This window comes from Cololabis saira, chromosome 22, assembly GCF_033807715.1.
Source record: "Cololabis saira isolate AMF1-May2022 chromosome 22, fColSai1.1, whole genome shotgun sequence".
Taxonomy (NCBI): domain Eukaryota; kingdom Metazoa; phylum Chordata; class Actinopteri; order Beloniformes; family Belonidae; genus Cololabis; species Cololabis saira.
In genome coordinates, this window is record NC_084608.1 from 36,166,122 (window position 1) to 36,194,100 (window position 27,979).

The following is a 27,979-nucleotide window of genomic DNA, read 5'->3' on the forward strand; positions in this document are numbered from 1 at the left end:
ATGGTTGAAAGACGGTTGAAAGATGGTTGAAAGACGGTTGAAAGATGGTTGAAAGACGGTTGAAAGATGGTTGAAAGCCGGTTGAAAGACGGTTGAAAGACGGTTGAAAGATGGTTGAAAGATGGTTGAAAGAAGGTTGAAAGATGGTTGAAAGAAGGTTGAAAGATGGTTGAAAGACGGTTGAAAGATGGTTGAAAGGCGGTTGAAAGATGGTTGAAAGAAGGTTGAAAGATGGTTGAAAGAAGGTTGAAAGATGGTTGAAAGACGGTTGAAAGACGGTTGAAAGATGGTTGAAAGATGGTTGAAAGACGGTTGAAAGCCGGTTGAAAGCTGGTTGAAAGACGGTTGAAAGACGGTTGAAAGAAGGTTGAAAGACGGTTGAAAGCCGGTTGAAAGACGGTTGAAAGACGGTTGAAAGACGGTTGAAAGACGGTTGAAAGACGGTTGAAAGAAGGTTGAAAGACGGTTGAAAGACGGTTGAAAGACGGTTGAAAGACGGTTGAAAGATGGTTGAAAGACGGTTGAAAGAAGGTTGAAAGACGGTTGAAAGCCGGTTGAAAGACGGTTGAAAGATGGTTGAAAGACGGTTGAAAGACGGTTGAAAGACGGTTGAAAGACGGTTGAAAGAAGGTTGAAAGATGGTTGAAAGACGGTTGAAAGATGGTTGAAAGACGGTTGAAAGAAGGTTGAAAGACGGTTGAAAGGCGGTTGAAAGATGGTTGAAAGACGGTTGAAAGACGGTTGAAAGAAGGTTGAAAGACGGTTGAAAGCCGGTTGAAAGAAGGTTGAAAGACGGTTGAAAGACGGTTGAAAGACGGTTGAAAGACGGTTGAAAGACGGTTGAAAGCCGGTTGAAAGACGGTTGAAAGATGGTTGAAAAACGGTTGAAAGATGGTTGAAAGACGGTTGAAAGACGGTTGAAAGATGGTTGAAAGACGGTTGAAAGATGGTTGAAAGACGGTTGAAAGACGGTTGAAAGCCGGTTGAAAGACGGTTGAAAGATGGTTGAAAGACGGTTGAAAGATGGTTGAAAGCCGGTTGAAAGACGGTTGAAAGATGGTTGAAAGACGGTTGAAAGACGGTTGAAAGACGGTTGAAAGATGGTTGAAAGAAGGTTGAAAGATGGTTGAAAGACGGTTGAAAGATGGTTGAAAGATGGTTGAAAGACGGTTGAAAGATGGTTGAAAGACGGTTGAAAGACGGTTGAAAGCCGGTTGAAAGACGGTTGAAAGATGGTTGAAAGATGGTTGAAAGACGGTTGAAAGATGGTTGAAAGACGGTTGAAAGACGGTTGAAAGACGGTTGAAAGATGGTTGAAAGAAGGTTGAAAGATGGTTGAAAGACGGTTGAAAGATGGTTGAAAGACGGTTGAAAGAAGGTTGAAAGACGGTTGAAAGGCGGTTGAAAGATGGTTGAAAGAAGGTTGAAAGATGGTTGAAAGAAGGTTGAAAGATGGTTGAAAGACGGTTGAAAGACGGTTGAAAGTCGGTTGAAAGACGGTTGAAAGACGGTTGAAAGCTGGTTGAAAGACGGTTGAAAGACGGTTGAAAGACAGTTGAAAGACAGTTGAAAGCTGGTTGAAAGACGGTTGAAAGACGGTTGAAAGCTGGTTGAAAGATGGTTGAAAGATGGTTGAAAGACGGTTGAAAGTCGGTTGAAAGATGGTTGAAAGATGGTTGAAAGATGGTTGAAAGACGGTTGAAAGTCGGTTGAAAGACGGTTGAAAGACGGTTGAAAGCTGGTTGAAAGACGGTTGAAAGACGGTTGAAAGCTGGTTGAAAGATGGTTGAAAGACGGTTGAAAGACAGTTGAAAGACAGTTGAAAGATGGTTGAAAGACGGTTGAAAGACGGTTGAAAGAAGGTTGAAAGACGGTTGAAAGCCGGTTGAAAGACGGTTGAAAGACGGTTGAAAGCCGGTTGAAAGCCGGTTGAAAGATGGTTGAAAGCTGGTTGAAAGAAGGTTGAAAGACGGTTGAAAGACGGTTGAAAGCCGGTTGAAAGGCGGTTGAAAGATGGTTGAAAGATGGTTGAAAGCCGGTTGAAAGACGGTTGAAAGGCGGTTGAAAGACGGTTGAAAGACGGTTGAAAGACGGTTGAAAGACGGTTGAAAGATGGTTGAAAGACGGTTGAAAGACGGTTGAAAGAAGGTTGAAAGATGGTTGAAAGACGGTTGAAAGATGGTTGAAAGAAGGTTGAAAGATGGTTGAAAGAAGGTTGAAAGATGGTTGAAAGACGGTTGAAAGGCGGTTGAAAGATGGTTGAAAGATGGTTGAAAGGCGGTTGAAAGACGGTTGAAAGATGGTTGAAAGATGGTTGAAAGGCGGTTGAAAGACGGTTGAAAGCCGGTTGAAAGATGGTTGAAAGGCGGTTGAAAGACGGTTGAAAGCCGGTTGAAAGACGGTTGAAAGACGGTTGAAAGGCGGTTGAAAGACGGTTGAAAGACGGTTGAAAGACGGTTGAAAGACGGTTGAAAGCCGGTTGAAAGACGGTTGAAAGACGGTTGAAAGACGGTTGAAAGCCGGTTGAAAGACGGTTGAAAGATGGTTGAAAGCCGGTTGAAAGCCGGTTGAAAGCCGGTTGAAAGATGGTTGAAAGATGGTTGAAAGACGGATGAAAGCCGGTTGAAAGATGGTTGAAAGATGGTTGAAAGACGGATGAAAGCCGGTTGAAAGACGGTTGAAAGATGGTTGAAAGCCGGTTGAAAGCCGGTTGAAAGACGGTTGAAAGCCGGTTGAAAGATGGTTGAAAGACGGTTGAAAGACGGTTGAAAGATGGTTGAAAGCCGGTTGAAAGACGGTTGAAAGACGGTTGAAAGCCGGTTGAAAGATGGTTGAAAGATGGTTGAAAGATGGTTGAAAGCAGGTTGAAAGCCGGTTGAAAGCCGGTTGAAAGACGGTTGAAAGGCGGTTGAAAGGCGGTTGAAAGACGGTTGAAAGACGGTTGAAAGACGGTTGAAAGACGGTTGAAAGATGGTTGAAAGAAGGTTGAAAGACGGTTGAAAGCCGGTTGAAAGACGGTTGAAAGACGGTTGAAAGACGGTTGAAAGACGGTTGAAAGACGGTTGAAAGACGGTTGAAAGCCGGTTGAAAGACGGTTGAAAGACGGTTGAAAGACGGTTGAAAGACGGTTGAAAGCCGGTTGAAAGACGGTTGAAAGACGGTTGAAAGACGGTTGAAAGACGGTTGAAAGACGGTTGAAAGACGGTTGAAAGCCGGTTGAAAGACGGTTGAAAGACGGTTGAAAGACGGTTGAAAGTCGGTTGAAAGACGGTTGAAAGACGGTTGAAAGAAACTTCCAGCTCTCTGTCCATCTCCCTCCAGCAGCTGCCACTTTGGTCATTTAAAGAGATTATTTAATGATTTTAGATCAACCTTCAGGTTGTCGTAGCGGCAGGCGTGCAGGTCCTCGATGTCCATGTCCAGGAACTGGATCTGGACGAAGCGGTTTCCGTCCACCGTCACCGTCCAGCGATAGTCGGCGTTGTTCGGGTACGTCATCGGGTAAAGCGGCGACGCGATCTGGCCGCGCTCGCCCGTCACGTCGATGCCGTAAACTGTCGGGGGGAAAAACGTTACTCTGCAGCCAAACAGTTCAGGAAAACTAGGGCTGTCAGTTCAGCACGTTAATTACCGGATTTTCTGGACTATAAGCCGCTACTTTTTTCATAGGTTTTCAACCATGCAGCTTATACAAAGGTGCAGCTATTCTGTGGATTTTTCTTCCACCACTCGGGGCGCTCTAACTGGAATTAGAATCAAAACTAACACAAAATAAATACAAAGAAGAATACACTACTACTTCTTTAGCAGATAGAAGTAGAAGCAGATTTCAAACAGATAAATAGATAAATAAATAGCGGTTATTTTCTCTTGGTTCTGTCCTGTTTTAATCAGCAAAGTTGCTGCCGTGTTAAAAGACACTGTTAGGAAAGATCTATTTAGGTACAAACATGTACATCATTTACAGTTCAAAATCATTCTGTACGTGCAGGAAATATCTAATCTAACAACAGAAATATCTGCGGCTTGCATATCTTTGTTTTAAAATCGAGCGGATGCGGCTTGTATGCAGGTGCAGCTTATAGTCCAGAAAATACGATATTTGTTAAGGGTTGAGTTCTTACGGTGGGAGAACGTATTTGTTAACGGTTCTTACGGTGGGAGAACATATTTGTTAATGGATCTTACGGTGGGAGAACGTATTTGTTAACGGTTCTTACGGTGGGAGAACGTGGCCCTGAATCCGGCTCCACTGATCGAGGCGTCGGAGACGAACTTCACCCACAGGACGTGTCCGAGCAGAGACGTGTAGTTGGACGGAAGAGACGCGTCGCAGAACCGGCCGACTAACGGACCCGTGGAGTTTCCTTCCCTGACCTCCAGGTAGTCGTTCTGGCAACCAGATCCTCCCTGGAGCTGGAAGAAGCTGAGGAAAACACAAAACCAAAAACATAAAACTATCACGGATCTGGAGCTGGAAGAAGCTGAGGAAAACACAAAACCATGACAAAACCATCACTGATCTGGAGCTGGAACAAGCTGAGGAAAACACAAAACCAAAAACATAAAACCATCACTGAGAAAAATACAAAACCATCAAGGATCTGGAGCTGGAACAAGCTGAGGAAAACACAAAACCAAAAACATAAAACCATCACTGAGAAAAATACAAAACCATCAAGGATCTGGAGCTGGAACAAGCTGAGAAATGTCGAGAAAAAATCGAAATGTTGAGAAAAAAGTCGAAATGACGAGAAAAAAGTTGAAATTTTGAGAAAAAAGTTGAAATTTCAAGAAAAAAGTCGAAATGTCGAGAAAACATTCTAAATGTTAAGAAAAAAGTTTAAATGTCGAGAAAAAAGTCGAAATGTTGAGAAAAAAGGGGAAATGTTGAGAAAAAAGGGGAAATGTTGAGAAAAAAGTCGAAAGGTCCAGATTAAAAAGGAAAGGAAAAAGGAAGGAAGAAAAGGAAAAAAAGAAGGAAAACAAAGAAAAAGAGAAAAAGCAAAAACGAGAAAAAAAGAGAAAAAAGGAAAACAAAAAGAAAAAAGAAAAAGAAGAAAAAAGAGAAAAAAATAAAAAAAAAGGTCAAACATTTTTGAAAAAGCTCCAGGAGCCACTAGGGCGGCGCTACAGAGTTCTGTTTGCACAAATTCAGTCTCTCTGCGACAACAGCAGCGTTCAAACTCTTGCTAACCGTTTTAAAAATCAGTTTTTTTCCGGAGGTCTGAGAATATTTCACATGTTTCAGGGATTCACTTCATCTTTAAAGTAAATGTAAGACTTTAATATATCTCTGTTCTATGAATGACTGAATTCATTTCACCTTCAAATTTATAATGAATTCCAATTATTCTTGTTTTCTTCTCTGTTTTATATCTTTTTCTTAGGACATCTGTCTTCATTGGATGCTTGGATGCTGGAGGCATCACTTGACCAGATACTGTTGCTTTCAATGAATTTCCTCAATATGCAGATGACACTCATGTGTTGATACAAATGTAAGTCTATATGCAGATGACACTCATTTATAGTTGATACAAATGTAAGTCTATATGCTGATGACACTCATTTATAGTTGATACAAATGTCAGTCTATATGCAGATGACACTCATTTGGTTTTATACAAATGTCAGTCTATATGCAGATGACACTCATTTATAGTTGATACAAATGTCAGTCTATATGCAGATGACACTCATTTATAGTTGATACAAATGTCAGTTTATATGCAGATGACACTCATGTGTTGATACAAATGTCAGTCTTTATGCAGATGACACTCATTTGGTTTTATACAAATGTCAGTCTATATGCAGATGACACTCATTTATAGTTGATACAAATGTCAGTCTTTATGCAGATGACACTCATGTGTTGATACAAATGTCAGTCTATATGCAGATGACACTCATGTGTTGATACAAATGTCAGTCTATATGCAGATGACACTCATTTATAGTTGATACAAATGTCAGTTTATATGCAGATGACACTCATGTGTTGATACAAATGTCAGTTTATATGCAGATGACACTCATTTATAGTTTATACAAATGTCAGTCTTTATGCAGATGACACTCATTTGGTTTTATACAAATGTCAGTCTATATGCAGATGACACTCATGTGTTGATACAAATGTCAGTCTATATGCAGATGACACTCATGTGTTGATACAAATGTCAGTCTATATGCAGATGACACTCATGTGTTGATACAAATGTCAGTCTATATGCAGATGACACTCATTTATAGTTGATACAAATGTCAGTCTTTATGCAGATGACACTCATTTATAGTTGATACAAATGTCAGTCTATATGCAGATGACACTCATGTGTTGATACAAATGTCAGTCTATATGCAGATGACACTCATTTAGATTTGATTGATTAAGGTTTTTCTCCCACTAGGGGAGTTTTTACGTGCCATTTGTTTATTTTTATGAAATAATTGCTCGGGGGTCATGACATCCTTTTTCCTACAGACTCATTAGACTCATTCGTAGGCTACTCACACACTTTAGAACCAACTTCTTGTACATTTCATCACCAAAACAAGTTCCTTGTGTGTGTTAAACTACTTGGCAATAAACTTCCTTGTGATTGTGATTCTGATGTTCTGGGTCTCTGGAGAGAAACTTCAATAGACTCTGTATAAAAACAACTGAATTAAATTGAGAAGTTGGAGGCTGATGACGGCTCTTATGTGTCTTATGTGTCTTAAGTTTTAAGCCTGACTTATAACTGTTTAATGTGTTTTATTCTGGTTCTATCACCTTACTAACTAATTCCTGACTGGGTTATTATAATAATAACTGTTTAATGTGTTTTATGCTGCTTATATCACCTTATTAACCAATTCCTGACTGGGTTATTATAATAATAACTGTTTAATGTGTTTTATGCTGCTTATATCACCTTATTAACCATTTCCTGACTGAGTTATTACAATAATAACAACTGTTTAATGTGTTTTATTCTGCTTATATCTCCTTATTAACCAATTCCTGACTGGGTAATTATAATAATAAGTGTTGAATGTGTTTTATTCTGCTTATATCTCCTTATTCTCCAATTCCTGACTGGGTTACAATAATAACAACTGTTTAATGTGTTTTATTCTGCTTATATCTCCTTACTAACTAATTCCTGACTGGGTTATTATAATAATAACTGTTTAATGTGTTTTATTCTGCTTATATCTCCTTATTCTCCAATTCCTGACTGGGTTATTATAATAATAACAACTGTTTAATGTGTTTTATTCTGCTTATATCTCCTTACTAACTAATTCCTGACTGGGTTATTATAATAATAACTGTTGAATGTGTTTTATTCTGCTTATATCTCCTTATTCTCCAATTCCTGACTGGGTTACAATAATAACAACTGTTTAATGTGTTTTATTCTGCTTATATCTCCTTACTAACTAATTCCTGACTGGGTTATTATAATAATAACTGTTTAATGTGTTTTATTCTGCTTATATCTCCTTATTCTCCAATTCCTGACTGGGTAATTATAATAATAAGTGTTGAATGTGTTTTATTCTGCTTATATCTCCTTATTAACCAATTCCTGACTGGGTAATTATAATAATAAGTGTTGAATGTGTTTTATTCTGCTTATATCACCTTATTAACCAATTCCTGACTGGGTTTTTAGCTACATGTGTTTACGGTTGATGAAACTTTGTGTTACAGCCATGGCTGTACCTCCCTCTTCCCCTGTGTTTCCCTGTGTTCTCCCCTCCCTTGTGTTTCCTTGTGTCACTCCCTGTGTTTTGTTTTGTGTGGTCATCTGCCACTCAGCTCCTGGATTCCTCCACACCTGCCTGCCATCAGCTCATCAGCTCCCTCAGTCTCCACACCTGCCTGCCATCAACTCATCTCCACTGCAGTATATCTACACTGGTTTTTCCACCACTCCTCGCCAGATTGTTGTCAAACCTCCGTGGTGCGCACTTCAGGCCGATCCCAGTGAAAACCCTTGTGAAAGCTTCTTGCTATTTTTTGATCTTGTTACTGACTGCCTTTTCTGCTGTTCCCCAGGACCATTATCATCTGCCAGCTCCAACCAGCCTGTTCTCCTAGCCACCTTCCAGCTCCAAGCGACCCCTGGCTTCCACTCAGTCCTCCATCATCCTCTCCTCCCCAAGCCAGCCATTCCCCGGGCCAGCAACCACCTCTGCCCCCACCGGACCCCCTTTTTCCCCTTCCCTAAAATAAATTCATTCTTCACTCCACCACTGTCTCGCTCTTGGGTTCCTCCTTGTGAGCCTGTCACAGAACAATCTGGCCAGTATGGACCCAGCGGACGTGGATTCACTCCGTCGTGCTCTGGCTTCCCAGGGGACCCTGCTTGGACAACATGACAAGCTTCTTCGTGAAGTAGGGGAGTCATTACAGGCATTAACCACCAGTATTTCCCAACTCCCTGCTTCATCACCCGCTGCTCCTCCAGTCGCTGCTCACCCTGATTCACCCCCAGCTCAGGCCGCTCCAGCTCCGCCTTCCCGGGAACCTCACATCCCGACCCCGGAGCGATACTCTGGCGAGCCGGGAGCTTGTGGACAGTTTTTGTTCCAGTGTGCTCTAGTGTTTCAGCAGCAGTCAGCAACATATAGCTCAGGTCAGTCACGCATTGCCTTTATTATGGGTTTGCTTTCCGGGAGAGCAGCTCAGTGGGTTAAAGCGCTGTGGGATAGAGCCTCCCCCGTGCTCTCTTCCTACCCTCAGTTTGTGGCGGAGTTAGAGAAAGTTTTTGACTGCCCCATCCAAGGCAAAGAAACTTCTAGCAAGCTATTCTCTTTCTGTCAAGGCTCCAGGTCTGTTGCGGACTATTCCATTGAGTTCCGGATATTGGCAGCAGAAAGTGGGTGGGGAGAGCTAAGTTTGCAGGGAGCATATATGAATGGTTTGGCGGATTACATCAAGGATGAGCTTGCGGCGAGGGATGAAACGGAGGATTTGGACTCCCTTATTTCCCTGGCTACTCGTCTTGACAACCGTCTGCGGCAGCGCCGCAGGGAGAAAGCAGGCCGTCCACAAATTCCCATGTCATGCCCTCTGCCTGTGCCTCAACCCAGCTTAGCTCCCCGAGCCATCCCCTGTGCCAGGTCCCGCTCCAGTGATTCCTCCAGCTCCTCCTCTTCTCTACCCCCTGAAGAACCCATGCAGTTGGGTCGGGCTCGTCTCTCCCCAACAGAGCGTCAGAGGAGAATGCAAGCTGGAGAGTGCATTTATTGCAGCGAAAAGGGTCATTTCCTTGCCTCTTGTCCCCATCGGCCAAAAGGAACAGGTTCGTCAGTAGCAGTGGGGGTTCTGTCGAGCCAAACTCCTTCCTCTCCTAAACCCCGACCCAGAATGCAGTTCAATGCCACATTATGTTGGAACCAATTGTCCCTACCTCTACCCGCCTTGGTGGACTCCGGTGCGGACGAGAGCTTCATGGATGCCACTCTAGCTGCTCAAACAGGCATCACCAGCGAGCCCCTGGACGTTCCCCTGAAGGCTAATGCCCTCAATGGCCATCTCCTCGCCCTTGTGACACACCGTACAAGACCTGTACATCTCATCCTGTCTGGTAATCATCATGAGTACATCCAGTTCCATCTAATTTCCTCTCCCAGTGCCCCCATTGTCTTAGGTCACCCCTGGCTCCAGAAACACAATCCCCATCTCGACTGGTCTGTTGGCAAATTGGTTAGCTGGAGTCCCTTTTGTCATTCAACCTGCTTGCAGTCTGCTCTTGCCCCAGTAGAGGCCATTGTTTCCCCTCCCCCCTCGGAACCCCCAGATCTGTCAACAGTCCCAGCTGTTTATCACGATTTGGGTGAGGTCTTCAGCAAACAGCGTGCTCTCTCCCTTCCCCCTCATCGCCCATATGACTGCTCCGTTGACCTCCTCCCTGGGGCTCCCCTGCCTTCTAGTCGTCTGTTTAAACTTTCCCGTCCAGAGAGAGAGACAATGGAGCAATACATTCATGAATCGCTGGCTGCTGGCATCATCCGTCCATCCTCTTCCCCAGTTGGAGCAGGTTTCTTCTTTGTTTCCAAGAAGGATCGCACTCTCCGCCCCTGCATTGACTACAGAGGCCTCAACGCCATCACCATCAAAAATAAGTATCCTTTACCCCTCATCGACTCAGCTTTCGAACCCATCCAGAAAGCCACTGTCTTTTCAAAACTGGATTTGAGGAACGCCTACCACCTTGTCAGGATCAAGGAAGGGGACGAGTGGAAAACGGCCTTCAACACCCCTCTTGGACACTTCGAGTACCTTGTGATGCCTTTTGGTCTGACTAATGCCCCCGCTGTGTTCCAAGCCCTAGTGAACGATGTACTCCGTGACTTCCTCAACAGAACCGTGTTTGTCTATCTTGACGACATTCTGATTTTCTCCCAAGACCCAGAAGAACACATCCAACATGTCCGACAAGTACTCCAGAGGCTCCTAGAGAATAAACTCTTTGTGAAGGCAGAGAAATGCGATTTTCATGCCAGTTCAGTTTCTTTCCTGGGGTACATCCTTGAGGGTGGACAAATGAGAACAGACCCTGCTAAGATCCAGGCAGTGACTAACTGGCCCAAACCCACATCTGTTAAGCAGCTCCAGCAGTTCCTTGGCTTTGCTAATTTCTACCGCCGCTTCATCAGAGACTACAGTCGGGTGGCCGCACCCCTAACCAGACTCACCTCCACTGCGACCGCTTTTTCTTGGACCCCTGAGGCCGAGGCAGCCTTCTCTGGTCTCAGAAGGCTCTTCACTTCTGCGCCTGTGCTCATCCACCCAGACCCCACTCGTCAGTTTATTGTGGAGGTCGACGCATCCAGCTCTGGAGTGGGGGCTGTGCTCTCTCAGCGTTCTGCCACCGACCAGAAGCTGCATCCTTGTGCTTTCTTCTCCCGCCGTCTGTCACCGGCAGAGAGGAATTATGATGTTGGGAACCGGGAACTGCTGGCTGTCAAACTCGCTCTGGAAGAATGGAGGCACTGGCTGGAGGGGGCCGAACATCCGTTCGTCGTATGGACTGACCACAAGAACTTGGCTTACATCCAGACAGCCAAACGCCTCAACTCCCGTCAAGCTCGCTGGGCCTTGTTCTTTGGCCGTTTCTCTTTTATACTTACCTACCGTCCAGGCTCTCGAAATCTGAAGCCAGATGCTCTCTCCCGCCAATTTTCCTCGGCGGAGACGCCCTCTATTCCGGACACCATCCTTCCTGAGACGTGTGTGGTGGCAGCAGTTACATGGGAAATCGAATCCATTGTCAGGGATGCTCAACAGGCTCAGCCGGACCCAGGTAACGGGCCTCCCAATCGTCTCTTTGTGCCTAGCTCCGCCCGTTCCCAAGTCCTCCAGTGGGGGCACACTTCCCGGTTTGCTTGCCACCCCGGAACTGCCCGTACCCTGTCCCTCCTTAAGCGGCATTTCTGGTGGCCTTCAATGGATTCTGACACCCGTGCCTTTGTGTCCGCCTGTACAGTGTGTGCCCGTGCCAAGGCCTCTCACCAACCACCTGCCGGGTTACTCCGTCCCTTGCCAGTCCCAGCTCGTCCTTGGTCTCACATAGCCCTCGACTTTGTTACTGGACTTCCACCTTCACAAGGTAATACCACTATACTAACCATTGTGGACCGGTTCTCTAAATCTGTGCACTTTGTGCCTCTCCTCAAGCTCCCTACAGCCTTGGAGACCGCTGACCAGTTGGTGTACCATGTCTTCCGCCTCCATGGCATACCCTCCGACATTGTGTCTGACCGTGGGCCCCAGTTCATCTCGCAGGTCTGGAAGGCCTTCTGCCAGGCCCTCGGCGCCTCGGTGAGTCTGTCGTCCGGTTATCATCCCCAGACTAACGGTCAGACGGAGCGGGCCAACCAGGACCTGGGCGCTGCGCTTCGCTGTGTTGCTTTTAGGAACCCCTCCTCCTGGAGCACCCACCTGCCATGGATTGAATATGCACACAACTCCCTGTCAAGTGCCGCCACGGGTATGTCACCTTTTGAATGTTGCTTGGGCTTCCAACCACCTCTGTTTCCAGCCTTGGAGGAGGACATCTCCGTCCCTTCGGTCCAAGCTCATCTTCGCCGTTGCCGCAAGGTCTGGAAGGATGCCCGTGCTGCCTTGCTCCGCACTGCTGACCGCAATCGCCGCATTGCTGACCGCCATCGAACACCGGCCCCTGACTACAAACCAGGTCAGAAAGTATGGCTCTCTTCTAAGGATCTCCCTCTGCAAACCTCTTCCAAGAAACTCACACCCCGTTATGTTGGCCCTTATGAGATACTTTCTGTCATAAATCCCACCGTTGTCAAGCTCAAGCTTCCTCCTCACATGAGGGTTCACCCTGCATTTCACGTCTCCCAGTTGAAGCCGGTCTCCACTAGCCCACTGTCTCCTCCAGCTGCGGCCCCCCCACCCCCCCGCGTCATCGATGACCATCCGACCTACACTGTCCGGCGGTTGTTGGACGTGCGCCGCCGCGGCAGGGGCTTCCAGTATCTGGTGGACTGGGAGGGTTATGGGCCTGAGGAGCGCTGCTGGGTTCCTCGTCGGCATATTTTTGGTGCGTCCCTGGTCCGGGACTTCCACCGTGAGCACCCTGACAAGCCTGGTGGGTCGCCTGGTGGCGCCCGTTGAGGGGGGGGTACTGTTACAGCCATGGCTGTACCTCCCTCTTCCCCTGTGTTTCCCTGTGTTCTCCCCTCCCTTGTGTTTCCTTGTGTCACTCCCTGTGTTTTGTTTTGTGTGGTCATCTGCCACTCAGCTCCTGGATTCCTCCACACCTGCCTGCCATCAGCTCATCAGCTCCCTCAGTCTCCACACCTGCCTGCCATCAACTCATCTCCACTGCAGTATATCTACACTGGTTTTTCCACCACTCCTCGCCAGATTGTTGTCAAACCTCCGTGGTGCGCACTTCAGGCCGATCCCAGTGAAAACCCTTGTGAAAGCTTCTTGCTATTTTTTGATCTTGTTACTGACTGCCTTTTCTGCTGTTCCCCAGGACCATTATCATCTGCCAGCTCCAACCAGCCTGTTCTCCTAGCCACCTTCCAGCTCCAAGCGACCCCTGGCTTCCACTCAGTCCTCCATCATCCTCTCCTCCCCAAGCCAGCCATTCCCCGGGCCAGCAACCACCTCTGCCCCCACCGGACCCCCTTTTTCCCCTTCCCTAAAATAAATTCATTCTTCACTCCACCACTGTCTCGCTCTTGGGTTCCTCCTTGTGAGCCTGTCACACTTTGTCCTCGTCAGACGTGGAAGGAGTAACGTTAGGCCGAGCTGGAACGTTACAATCTCCAGCTTTAGGCTTCGTTATCGTCACTAATCTATCCTTCAGGTCTAACTAGCGTTGAATATGAAATAGCCAAGTCAATTTAGCAACAAATTTTCTTCTCTTAAACATCTAGCTAGCTAGTTTTTCTGCTCTAAAGTTGACAATAGTCACATGACTCACGTCATTGAATCATTTATGTAGAGTTGGAGACTAAATAGTTATTGTCAAAAGTAGATTATTATCACCTGTTAATGGAGTTTTCTCAATCATATTTACCGTATTTTCTGGACTAGAAGCCGCATCCGCTCTATTTAAAAAAAAGATCTGCAAGCCGCAGATATTTCTGTTGTTAGATTAGATATTTACTACATGTACAGAAGGATTCTGAACTGTAAATGATGTATATGTTTGTACCTAAATAGATCTTTCCTAACAGTGTCTTTTAACACGGCAGCAACTTTGCTGATTAAAACAGGACAGAACCAAGAGAAAATAACTGGTATTTATTTATCTATTTATCTGTTTGAAATCTGCTTCTACTTCTATCTGCTAAAGAAGAAGTAGCGTATTCTTCTTTACATTTATTTTGTCTTAGTTTTGATTCTAATTCCGGTTAGAGCGCCCCCTAGTGGTGGAAGAAAAATCCACAGAATAGCTGCACCTTTGTATAAGCTGCACGGTTCAAAACCTATGACAAAAGTAGCGGCTTATAGTCCAGAAAATACGGTATATTAAAAAAGAAGTAAATGATGTGACGAACATGAAGGACATCTGTAGGCGGTTTCCCGGCGAGCTCCTGATGGTCCAAACACACTCCACGTTGGGCGGGTACGAGTCGGGGAAGTTGGGGCTGTTGAAGGCTCCGGTCTGCATCAGCATGTCCCCCCCGCAACCTGGGACAAAAATACAAGTTAGAGAACCTGGGACAATGTTGGAATACAAGTTAGAGAAACAAGTTGAAATGTCGGGATTAATGTTGAAGTACAATTTCAGTAAAAAAGTCGAAATGTCGAGAAAAATGTTGAAATACAATTTCAAGAAATAAAGTAGAAATTTCATGAATAAAGTCGAAATGTTGAGAAAGAGGTTGAAATTTTGAGATTAATGTCGCTCCTGTAGTTTCTTGTGCTGGCTCCCCTTTTTTTCTCTTTTGTGCATGTTTGCAGGCCGGAGCTTCAGGAGCTGCGGGCTGGCCTGTGTTCCCGGCCCCCTCCCCCCCCCCCCTGGTCATCTAGTTGCTGCTTCCACCTGCCTGCTGGGCTGCTGACGTCCCCGACCCCCCAGTCTGGCCTTCGGCAGGAGGGTCCCCCCTTAGGTCCAGGTCAAGGTTTCTTTCCTCCTAAAGGGGAGTTTTTCTTGCCACTGTTTGGCTTAAGGTTTTTCTCCCACTAGGGGAGTTTTTACCTGCCATTGTTTATGTAATAATTGCTCGGGGGTTTATGTTCATGTTCTGGGTCTCTGGAAAGCGTCTAGAGACAACATATGTTGTATTGGACCCTATACAAATAAAATTGAATTGAATTGAATTGACATACAATTTCGAGAATAAAGTCGAAATGTCGAGATTAATGTTGAAATACAATTTTGAGAAAAAAGTCGAAATATAGAAATTAATGTTACAATTAAAGTCTTTTTTCCTCAACATTTCAACTTTATTCACGACATTTCGATTTTTTTCTCAACATTTCGTCATTTTTCTCGACATTTCTACTAGACTGATAGATCGACTGCAGGTACTAGATAGATAGATAGATAGATAGATAGATAGATAGATAGATAGATAGATAGATAGATAGATAGATAGATAGATAGATAGATAGATAGATAGATAGATAGATAGATAGATAGATAGATAGATAGATAGATAGATAGATAGATAGATTACTGGAGGTGGAGGCCGTGTACGTGGCCCTGAATCCCTTCCCGGACACCGATTGGTCGGACAGGAAGTTGACCACCAGAGCGTTGCTGAACGACGTCACCGGGACAGGAAGTTCGGAGCCGCAGTAGCGTCCTGTTGAGGAGACAAACCAGAACAAGTTTTACTTCCTGGAACACAGTCTAACTTTTACTTCAGTGGATTTAGTTAGCATCACGCCCAACAGATGCTAACGGCTAATGGATGCCTAAAAGTCCAGACGGGTTTCCGAGAGCAACGTTTGACCGAGAGCTAGATAGGAATGCAGGCTTGTTGTCCATTTTGAGCACTTTTGTACCTCTGGGCCAAACGTTGGCTTCTTTTGTCTGGTTAGGGTCGATTTGACGTAATTTACATAACTAGGTCATTTACACAGTTCATATGTTAAGTGAGATACTCATGCGATATACCTTTGGAAAGCTAAGACTCTTGTGATTCCATTCATATAAACCATTTCAGGATATACTCAAAGCAGCTGGTACATATCGACACCACAAACAAACAAACAAAGATTTGTGCAAATGATGCAACTCACCTATTCATCTTCATAGAAATCATATGTTGAAAAATATTCCCACAAAAACGGTCTTATTCAGGAAGGTTCAGTATATCCAATCCAGTACAGTATTTAGTCCAAAATACATCATTATAACTGTAAATAGCCACAAACAGCCGCTGCATCATTAGAAATTAGCCGCTCCATTTACCACATTTCCAAATTTAATTCACTGTAATTCTTGTTTTCGGGGCTTTCCTATAGAAATTCTTTTCTCAAGATGGAGTGGGGGTCGTGTCCTATTGATTGACACCGATTTGGACCAATCAGACCATTCCTCTGGCCGTCCACAGCCATCAACAGCCAATGACCGTCTGTGTTGGAAATAGGCTCATGCCCCCCTTTTGTCATGAAAAAAATGAGCCAATTGCAGCCAATCATGCTGATGACAGGCACATTCTATAGCCAATGAGATCCTGAATACAACGACGTATGACACCACGGGGTCTGTATAAAAACCCGCAGCATGAGCGCTGAGCGCAGTCTGAAAACTTTCAGTGAGCAAAACTGAGCGTCTCCCCAATGGCCATTTTTGGAAACGCCTAGACATAGTCTGACAAAAACAAGTGTAAAATACTCATTTTCTGTGCTATTTTTATCAAATTTGATGTTGCACTAGATAAGGCTTCAGGCTTTGGTCCCATTGTGTTTTCCAGCTAATAAGTAACAGATTCACTCATCTGCAGACATCTGATTACGAAAATAATTTCCGACTGAAATAAAAACCTTCTATTTCAGTGTGTTCAAAGTTAGATTATTCAATTATAGTAGCAGTTACAGTGATTCTGACAGTTGGAGAAAAAACTTCAGAGTGTTACCTTTCAAAAGAGAGCAGAACCATCCATGCACTTTAAACGGTTCAAGAATAGCTTTCAATTTACTTTAGGTACGCCTTGGATAGGCGTTTTTGGCAACTTTTACAAGTGTGGGAAGAGGTTAACCCCAACCTTAACTTTAACCCCAACCTTAACTTTAACCTTAACCCCAACCTTAATCCCAACCTTAACCTTAACCCAAATCTTAACCCCAACCCTAATCCCAATCTTAACCCCAACCTTAACCGAAACCATAACCTTAATCTTAATCTAATTTTAACCCCAACCTTAATCCCAACCTTAACCCCAATCTTAACCGAAACCATAACCCTCAACCTCTTGCGGTCACTTTTTAAAGCCGTGGATATTCGGTTAATAAAACCACTTGATTGAAACTCATCACTACGTCCTCACATGTAGTGTGGATTTATTTATTAATACATTTATTACATTAGTACATTTATTACATTTATACATTTATTAATATATGTAAATATATAGATGTATATTATGGATATAGATATGTTATATGTAGGTATCATATGTTATATGAAGGTAAATATATGAACCAGTATATCTAGCATATCTACTCTTATATAGTTAGTATATTGTTATACCATTGCTGTCTATTGTTCTCTATTATATTGTAGTATTATAGTAAAGTAATGATGATCTAATACTATACATTATAATTACTTCTATAAGTTCATACATACATAGTAGCACAACTAAATGCTGGGCGTTTGTTCTGTTTTCTTTTGTTTGCACTGATTTGTTATATATATTTGTATTCAGTTTTTTACTTTTTTGTACTCTTTTTTGCATGTTCGAAATAAAAATCTTCAAATTCAAATTCAAATTCAAAGATGTAAAGAGAATCGTACCAATAGCCGGGGCGTCGTAGTTGTCTCCGTCCAGAATCTCCACCGCGTCGTGGGAACAGTCGGAGTTCACCTTCTCCATGTCGATGTCGGTGAACGACAAGGTCACATGGTTGACTAGAGAGGAGACACGTTAGGAGGCTAGTTAGTAGGCTAGTTAGTAGGTTAGGTAGTAGGCTAGTTAGTAGGTTAGGTAGTAGGCTAGTTAGTAGGCTAGTTAGTAGGCTAGTTAGTAGGTTAGGTAGTAGGCTAGTTAGTAGGTTAGTTAGTAGGCTAGTTAGTAGGCTAGTTAGTAGGTTAGGTAGTAGGCTAGTTAGTAAGTTAGTTAGTAGGCTAGTTAGTAGGCTAGTTAGTAGGTTAGGTAGTAGGCTAGTTAGTAGGTTAGTTAGTAGGCTAGTTACTAGGCTAACGGCAGCTAGGAAACTTCGAAAATAAAGTTGAAATGTTGAAATTAATGTCGAAATTAAAGTCGAAAATTTCGAGAATAATGTTGAAATACAATTTCAAGAATAAAGTCAAAATTTCGTGAATAAAGTCGAAATGTCGAGAAATTTTTTTTGAAATTTCATGAATAATGTCGAAATGTCGAAAAAAAAGTCTAAATGGCGAGAAAAATGTTTAAATAAAATTTCAAGAATAAAGTTGAAATTTCGTGAATAAAATCGAAATGTCGAGATTATTGTTGAAATACAATTTCGAAAAAAAGTCGACATGTCGAGAAAAATTTTGAAATACAATTTCGAGAAAAAAGTAAAAATTTTATGAATTTCATGAAATGTCATTCATGTCCGCAGCTAGGAAACAGGAAGTTGGGCTAAGCGGCGGCGGCGGCTCACATGGTTCCTGCGCTCGGATGATCCAGCTGCAGTTCAGGTTGGACGGGTAGTTAGCCGGGTAGCGCGGCGACGCGATGGCGCCGCCGTTATCGTCCGTCGTGATGGAAGAACCGCAAACTGTTGGAAACAGAGACGACAGAATCAGCAATGGAATGATGCTAGCTGGGAGATAATTCATGGAAACCGTGTTTTTGATATTTTGGCATGTTAGTTATGGATATAAGGTTTTTCAAAAACCACTGCAAACAAATTGGGAAAACGGCCGCGTAGTGGCCGGTTTGCAGAACATTCAAAATTAATCAATAAGCGATAGAGGCAATGGAGGATTTTTTTGTGCCAAAATTAAATAAATAAATATATAATTTATTAATCAATTACATGTGTCATTAATTAATTAAAATGGGAATTCAATATGTAATTAATTAATTAAATGTATCATTAATTAATTAAAATTCAATTCATTTTAAGTAAAAACATATATTTATTATTTCAGTATTTAATTAATTATTTCAGTATTTAATTAATTAATGACACATTTAATTAATTAATTAATTAATTATACATTTAATTCCCCTTTTAATTAATTAATGACACATTTAATTAATTCATGATATATTTAATTCCCATTTTAATTAATTAATGATGTATTTATTTATTTAATTTTGGCGCAAAAAATCCTCCATAAGAGGCAGGCATTGTATGACTTTGAATCTGGGTTAGCTAGGTTTAACTAGCTTAACTAACTCAAATTTGACCTTAGACATGACCTTGAAATAAAAAAATTATGTCAGAATTATATTCCTAGCACCAAAAAAGTAGAGAAAGTGAAAATATCCAACAATCTAGGACTAAGAGAAGCTGAGAAATGACCTTTGGTCTTTTCGGGGGGAGCCATTTTGAATTTTCTGTAATTTCTGCTTTTTAATTCTAGAGATATTGAGTTTTTTGGGCAGAAAATGACCTTGAAAATTAAATTTGATCTTCAACATGACCTTGAAATAGGACATTTATCTCAGAATTGAATTCGTATTAACAAAAAAGTAGAAAAAGTGACAATATAAAACAATCTAGGACTAAGAGAATCTGAGAATATGACCTTTGGTCTTTTCGGCGGGAGCCATTTTGAATTTTCTGCAAACCGGCCACTAGGGGGCGTCACCCTTAGTTTCCGGTGGTTTTTGAAAACCTTATGTCCATAACTAACGTGCCAAATATCAAAGACCCGAGACGGAGACTCACCCTCGGAAAACCTGGCGCTGAAGCCGCGGTGGTTCCGGCTGGAGTCGGACCGGAACCGGACGTAAACCATGTTCTGGGTTGAGACGATCGGAGGAGAAAAGGAGCCGCAGACTTTAGAGAGGAGAGGAAACAAGATGGAGGGACCGTCGTGGACCTGGAGGAGGAAAAACAGGAACCTTCGGTTGGTTTTTGACCAAAGAAAATGATCAAAACCAAAGAAAACTGATCAAAACCAAAGAAAACTGATCAACAAACCAAAGAAAACTGATCAAAACCAAAGAAAACTGATCAAAAAACCAAAGAAAACTGATCAAAACCAAAGAAAACTGATCAAAACCAAAGAAAACTGATCAAAACCTCCAACGAATCTGGGTTGGCTAGTTAGGTTTAACTAGCTAGGTTTAACTAGCTAGCCTAGCCTTACCAAACTAGCTAAGTTAGCCTAGCCTAGCATAGCCTATCCTAGCCTAACTCACGGCTACGTAGTCCCAGGAGCAGCTGCTGTGGTTCTGCTCCTGGCTAGCCTAGCCTAGCCTAGGCTAACTCACAGCTACGTAGTCCCAGGAGCAGCTGCTGTGGTTCTGCTCCTGGCTAGCCTAGCCTAGGCTAACTCACAGCTACGTAGTCCCAGGAGCAGCTGTTGTGGCTCTGCTCCTGGTTAGCTTAGCCTAGCCTAGGCTAACTCACAGCTACGTAGCCCCAGGAGCAGCTGCTGTGGTTCTGCTCATTGCTAGCCTAGCCTAGCCTAGCCTAGGCTAACTCACAGCTACGTAGTCCCAGGAGCAGCTGCTGTGGTTTTGCTCCTGGCTAGCCTAGCCTAGGCTAACTCACAGCTACGTAGTCCCAGGAGCAGCTGCTGTGGTTCTGCTCCTGGCTAGCCTAGCCTAGGCTAACTCATGGCTACGTAGTCCACGGAGCAGCTGCTGTGGTTCTGCTCCTGGCTAGCCTAGCCTAGGCTAACTCACAGCTACGTAGTCCCAGGAGCAGCTGCTGTGGTTCTGCTCATTGCTAGCCTAGCCTAGCCTAGGCTAACTCACAGCTACGTAGTCCCAGGAGCAGCTGCTGTGGCTCTCGATGTCCAGGTCGGTGAAGTTGAGCAGGACGCGGTGGTTGTGGTCGACGCTAACGACCCAGGAACAGTCCACGTTGCTGGGGTAGCTGCTCGGGTACGAGGGCGAGTGGAACTCGCCGGACGGAGCCGTGATCGGGCCGCCGCAGCCTGGGGACAAACGTTAGCGTTAATCACAGTCACTTTAGTCTTCTTTTATTTTTAAACAAAGTGTTGAGTTTTCTTTTTTTCTTAGGGTTTTGTGGCTGCAGTGGCTTTCAGGAAACTAGGGTGAGAGAGAAGAAGACAGGTTTAAGTAGGTAGCCTAGCCTAGCTTTACTAGACTTGGTAGGTTTAACTAGCTAACCTAGCCTTACTAGGTTAGCTAGGTTTAACTAGCTAGCCTAGCCTTACTAGGTTAGCTAGGTTTAACTAGCTAGCCTAGCTTTACTAGACTAGCTAGGTTTAACTAGCTAGCCTAGCCTGACTAGACTAGCTAGGTCTAACTAGCTAGCCTAGCCCTACTAAACTAGCTAGGTTTAACTAGCTAGCCTAGCCTAGCTTTACTAGACCAGCTAGGTTTAACTAGCTAGCCTAGCCTAGCTTTACTAGACTAGCTAGATTCAACTAGCTAGCCAAGCCTGACTCAACAACATGAATGCTAACTATCTAGGTTCTCAAAAATTTCGACTTTTTTCCTCAACATATCGACTTTTTTCTCGAAATTTTGACTTTTTTCTCGACATTTCGACTTTTTTCTCAACATATCGACTTTTTTCTCGAAATTTAGACTTTTTTTTTCTTTTTTTTGTTAAATTCTTGACGGCCCAGTTTTGGACTACCATTCATGTGCTCATGTGAACTCTGAACTTATGAATGCTTATGAACATTTTGTGAATGTGAATTTGACTTTAAAGCCGGCTCAACCTGAAATCAGCTTTGGATGCCTCTCAAAATGGCCGCTCTGAAAACTAAAAAGACAAGTGTGCCTTGGGGGGGGGGGCGGCGCCTGACGTCACGCGAACCCGCGGAGGACAAAATCTCTGTGTCTCCCCCAAAACTCTCTCTTCTCTTCCTCTCAACCCTTCATCAGAGCAGTTCGTCCGCTCTTGTCTTCGTGCCAAAGGCACGTCGGAAGACCGGCCTCCCCCCCGGGAGGGGGGGGGAAGATTCCCCGGAGCGCTGCTCCGCTGCGGCGGTTATCGGCTCCCATCTCGCACTAACGTTCTCCTTCCTAAGTTCCTCTTGCAAGGAGGACCTACGGCAGCGTGCCCAGATCAGCTCAAGCACAATCAAGTCATTTTGATAATTCAATTTGATAAGTAATCTACCTTATTAATAATTAATAATTGTTGAATAAAAGTATTAATAATTCTTGATAACTGAACAGCGCCCCCTACTTGTGGCACAACACCATTGAACTATACGAGATGGTAAGAGTTTCCAGTACGACGCACCTCCCTGGACTTGGTCCAGCTAACGTTGAACAGAGTTTTTGTCTAAGTTTTCGGAAAGACGCACCTCCCTGGACTTGGGTCCAGCTAGCGTTGAACAGAGTTTTTGTCTAAGTTTTCGGAAAGACGCACCTCCCTGGACTTGGTCCAGCTAGCATTGAACGGTGTTTTTGTCTAAGTTCCCGGTACGACGCACCTCCCTGGACTTGGGTCCAGCTAGCGTTGAACAGAGTTTTTGTCTAAGTTTTCGGAAAGACGCACCTCCCTGGACTTGGTCCAGCTAGCGTTGAACAGTGTTTTTGTCTAAGTTCCCGGTACGACCCACCTCCCTGGACTTGGGTCCAGCTAGCGTTGAACCCTCCGCCGCTGACGTAGGCGTCGGACCGGAACCGCACCGTCAGCAGGTTCCCGGTGCTGGAGATCTGCATGGGGGAGGAGGTGGTGGAGCAGAGCTGGACCAGCCGGGGGGCGAGGAGGTCCGGACCCCCGAAGACCTGGGGGGAGGAGGAGGAGGTCAAACAAACATGGAAACACCAGCAGCTCCATCCCAACCTCCACCCGTCCATCACCATCTTCTCTCACACCAACTAACTTCATATTCTCTTCATCTACATCATCAACCAATCAGAGGCTAAGAGCTGGTTCCTGTGTTACTGCAAATATCCACATCAACTACCCATGATCCTTCACTCCCTGCTCTCTCTGAGACATAAAAATACCATTAGAAAACGGAAAGGTGGAATCCTGCAATCTGATTGGTTGTTAACTGTGGTATAATGATCTGATTGGTTGTTAACTGTGGTATAATGATCTGATTGGTTGTTAACTGTGGTATAATGAGCTTATACCACGGCTTCTATTCTAAAGTCTCATCATAGCAGATCATTCCACGTCAGGGAAGCTACAATGTTTCCATGACAACAACCAACTGGTACAGATTTGTTGACGGTTACAGCAGGTAGCAAAAAGTAGCTGGTGTTAAAGTAATTTTTTATTTTCGTTTAACAATTAATTTGGCATGTTCATGGTAAACTTTGCTCAACGGGTTGAGCACAGACTTATGTAAACCTTATATAATCTCGCAAGAGCTGCATGACACCAGGAACAGGTGAGTGTTCCTCACCTGAACAGGTGAGATTCTGGGTGTTTCTCACCTCCAGGACGTCGTAGTTGCAGTCCGGGTGGAACTCCACGTCGAACTGGTGGATGGTTAGGGTGATGCTGCTGCCGGCCTCGGTGCTGACGTACCAGATACACTCCGTGTTCTCCGGGTACCGGCTGGGGTAACCGGGACTGTGGAAGGACCCGCCGGGCCCGGACAGGTCCCCGCCGCAACCTGCAGGATGGATGGATGTATGATCTCTGGTTGGATGAAGATGACTTTTCTTTAAGTTGTGACATGATACAGGTGTGTACCGATTTTCGTGCATTTACGTCAAAGCGTATTATGGGGCTTGAGGCACAAAGTTTTCTAGGGGGCGCTGTTGAGCCATTAGGCCACGCCCATTAATGCAAACCATTAAATATCACATTTTTCACCAGGACTGGCTTGGTGCAAAATTTGGTGACTTTTTTGGGCACGTTTAGGGGAAAAAAAAGGAACTAATTTCGTCTGAAGAAAAACGAGGAAAACTATAAAAATTCCTACAGATGCAATAGGACCTTCACACTGTCAGTGGGAAGGCCCTAATAATAATAATAATAATAATAATAATAATAATAATAATAATAATTGTCTTATTTCTAGTTAAAATGTCTCAAATTTAGTCAAAAAATCTCATTACACTTAAAACAAGACTCATCACTGGAAAAAACTACAATTTTCACCTGTTTCAAGTGAAAATTTACTTGAAACAGGTGAAAATGTGTCAAATAAGTTACTTTTCTGGTAATGACTCTGGTTTTAAGTGTAATGAGATTTTAACTAGAAATAAGACAAATATTCCTGGTAAGATTTTGAGTATATCTACACAATATCCATATAAATATAGTGTATATAAATACTACGTAAACATGCCTATTACTACATAATTATCCATATAAGTATATAGAAAATATAAATATTATATCAATATATAGTAGGGGTGTAACGATACGCTAATCTCACGATACGGTACGATACACGATATTGAGGTCACGATAACGATACGATACGATATTATAGCAGTATTTTTTTAAAAACCTTGAATGAGGAACATATGACTGGAAAAAAATGTCTTTTATTTGAAAGACACAAAATATAAAACAATGCTGTGCGTTTGCCCTATTGTTACAGTTTGTAATGCTTTATAACTGTTTAAGTTTTAAAGAAAAAGCCAGGCCAACCATTTTCCACAAACTGAACTAAAAGTAAATGTCAGGTTTGCATTATGCATCTTCAGTTTCATACAAGTACAAATATTTTGCCACAAACTGAATAGTTTCTCTCATGTATGATTTGACTTTTTTCTTTCTAATTTAACAACTAAAATGAAATAAATAAATAAAAGTAAATAAATACATACAATTTTACATCATAAAAAAGATTGATTCATGCTCACCTTATAAGTGTAAGGGGAGATTTCTTTTTGTTAAGAAGTTTATTTAGGTAATTCAGGGTTCATTATTGTATAAATATATTCGTTATATTCTGATGTAAATCAGGGACTATAATGACACTAGTCAGTTTATCTGTAGTGATTAGTCTGTTTTAGATTGGGCGGAGTGATACAGCACTAGGTGCTGTGTTGATGTTCTAAAATCCTACGCTGTTGAGGGACATTAAAGTACACTGGTACACAGCAGAAGTTGCCCGTGTGTTTATCCTACTCACCACCCCAAAAAGGTTTAATTTAATAAGGTAAGGCTTAACTCTACACCAGCCTTACATAAGTAAAAGTTCAGAGCTCAAAACGGGACCACAAAACGGGACTAGTTTCTTCTGAGCGGAGTAAGATTTTGGTCCGCGGGTCGAGGTGCGGCCGCGGTCGCGGCCGGATGCGCATTTCTAGTCAACACAATAGATTAATATTAATAACCCAATATCGCGATACACTTTGTCACCTCCACGACACGTATTGTGACGTTTTTGTATCGCGAAATTTCGTGGCACGATATATTGTTACACCCCTAATATATAGTAAATATAAATATTATATAAATCTATATAAACTACATAAATATCCCTATAAATATATATACGCTACATACATAATAAATATATAACATAAATTACATAATTATAACTATCCCTCTCAACATATAATAATATACTACATAAATATCCACATAAATATCTAAATATTTCTTAAGCAAGTATAATATAACATAATATATGACATATTTTAAGTCTAATGAGATTTTTTTGACTAAAAATGAGACATTTTAACTAGAAATGAGACAAATATTCCTGGTAAGATTTACTTTTTGCAGAATAAAAGCAAAAACATCTTGTTCCACTGGCAGATTTTTCTACTTATTTTAAGTGAAAATCTACTTGAAACAGGTGAAAACTGTTGTTTTTTCCCGTGATGAGTCTTGTTTAAGTGTAATGAGATTTTTTTTTACTAAAATGAGACATTTTAACTAGAAATAGGATGAATATTCCTGGTAAGATTTAGAGTTTTTTGCAGTGTAAGCTGATCACGTTAAGCCAGTCAAACTTTGTTCATGTGATTGACTGGTAAAGTTTCCTCACCGTTCTGGAACCAGAGCATCTGGAACCCGGACATGGACACGGACGAGTCGGACCGGAACACCACGGTGAGGGCGGAGCCTGTGGTGCCGTTAGCCGGGGGCGGGGCGTTCCCGCAGAACGAGCCAATCAGGGGAGCCTGCTCGTTAGCGCCGTCGTAGAGCTGCCACACATTCGGAGGAAGAACAACATCTGGAACATGGACTTTTCATCAGCTTTTAGTACAATTTTACCAAACATCTTAGCAGAAAAACTGGAAACAGAGTTCTCACTTCCATCTGCTTTTATGGATTGTTGATTTTCTTGCCAGTAGATGTCAGCAGGTCAGAGTTGGAACATCCCTCTCAGATAAAATCACCACTTCTACAGAATCCCCTAAGGCAGGGGTCGGCAACCCGCGGCTCCAGAGCCGCATGCAGCTCTTTAGCGCCGCCCTATTGGCTCCTGGAGCTTTTTCAAAAATGTTTGACCTTTTTTCTTCTTTTTTTTCTTTTTCTTTTTCTTCTCCTTTCTTCTTTTTTTCTTCTTTTTTTCCTTTTTTCTTCCTTATTCCTTTCCTTTTTAATTTCGACATTTTTCACGAAATTTTGACTATTTCCTCGACATTTCAACTTTTTTCTAGACATTTCAACATTTTTCTCAACATTGCGACTTTTTTCTCGGCTAGTCGTGCAAGTCGTAGTAGCACCGGCCCGGCTAGTCGTGGTAGCACCGGCCCGGCTAGTCGTAGTAGCACCGGCCCGGCTAGTCGTGGTAGCACTGGCCCGGCTAATCGTGGTAGGACTGGCCCGGCTAATCGTAGTAGCACTGGCCCGGCTAGTCGTGGTAGCACTGGCCCGGCTAGTCATAGTAGCACCAGCCTGGCTAGGCCCGGCTAATCGTAGTAGCACCGACCTGGCTAGTCGTGGTAGCACCGGCCCGGCTAGTCGTAGTAGCACTGGCCCGGCTAGGCCCGGCTAATCGTGGTAGCACTGGCCCGGCTAGTCATAGTAGCACCAGCCTGGCTAGGCCTGGCTAATCGTAGTAGCACCGACCTGGCTAGTCGTGGTAGCACCGGCCCGGCTAGTCGTAGTAGCACCTGCCCGGCTAGTCGTAGTAGCACCTGCCCGGCTAGTCGTGGTAGCACCGTCCCGGCTAGGCCCGGCTAGGCGACCCACCTTGACGTAGTCGTAGTAGCACCGGCCCGTTGTTCCCTCCATGCTGAAGCTGGTGAAGGTGTAGTTGACGGTGTTGCCGGCGCTAGCCTGCATGGTCCAGCTGCACAGCGAGTTGCTCGGGTAGTTGTTGGGGAAGTTCAGCGACTCCAGGGCGCCGCTGTGGCGGCCGGAGATCAGCACCCCGCGGCATTCTGGGAAGAGAGGAGACGGGGTCAGGAGGGTCCCACCGACCAATCACAACCTCCCATATCCATCCATCGGCCAATGCCACGAGGTTTAGACATCAGCGATGGCGTCAGCCTAGCTTTGAATCATGGGAGTATCTTGCTGAATCATGGGAGTATCTTGCTGAATCATGGGAGTATCTTGCTGAATCATGGGAGTATCTTGCTAAATCATGGGAGTATCTTGCTGAATCATGGGAGTATATTGCTGAATCATGGGAGTATCTTGCTGAATCATGGGAGTATCTTGCTGAATCATGGGAGTATCTTGCTGAATCATGGCACTATCTTGCTGAATCATGGGACTATCTTGCTGAATCATGGGAGTATATTGCTGAATCATGGGACTATCTTGCTGAATCATGGGAGTATATTGCTGAATCATGGGAGTATCTTGCTGAATCATGGGAGTATCTTGCTGAATCATGGGAGTATCTTGCTGAATCATGGGAGTATCTTGCTGAATCCTGTGACTATCTTGCTGAATCATGGGAGTATATTGCTGAATCATGGGAGTATATTGCTGAATCATGGGAGTATATTGCTGAATCATGGGAGTATATTGCTGAATCCTGGGACTATCTTGCTGAATCATGGCACTATCTTGCTGAATCATGGGACTATCTTGCTGAATCATGGGAGTATATTGTTGAATCATGGCACTATCTTGCTGAATCATGGGACTATCTTGCTGAATCATGGGAGTATATTGCTGAATCATGGGACTATCTTGCTGAATCATGGGAGTATATTGCTGAATCATGGGAGTATATTGCTGAATCATGGGAGTATATTGCTGAATCATGGGAGTATATTGCTGAATCATGGGAGTATCTTGCTGAATCATGGCACTATATTGCTGAATCATGGGAGTATATTGCTGAATCATGGG

General features: G+C 43.6%; 1 protein-coding gene across 1 annotated transcript in view; it reads right to left on the reverse strand.

The window, feature by feature from the left end:
• The window catches only part of LOC133423419 (cubilin-like), a 69,546-nt gene that overhangs the window by 11,169 nt on the left and 30,398 nt on the right, over window positions 1-27,979 (reverse strand). The window contains 12 exon segments of the mRNA XM_061713593.1: window positions 3,373-3,554; window positions 4,221-4,426; window positions 14,047-14,179; window positions 15,172-15,300; window positions 17,460-17,573; window positions 18,293-18,409; window positions 19,532-19,685; window positions 20,569-20,750; window positions 22,359-22,527; window positions 23,188-23,369; window positions 25,710-25,869; window positions 26,864-27,054. Of these exon segments, the coding sequence (XP_061569577.1) occupies window positions 3,373-3,554; window positions 4,221-4,426; window positions 14,047-14,179; window positions 15,172-15,300; window positions 17,460-17,573; window positions 18,293-18,409; window positions 19,532-19,685; window positions 20,569-20,750; window positions 22,359-22,527; window positions 23,188-23,369; window positions 25,710-25,869; window positions 26,864-27,054 (1,919 nt within the window).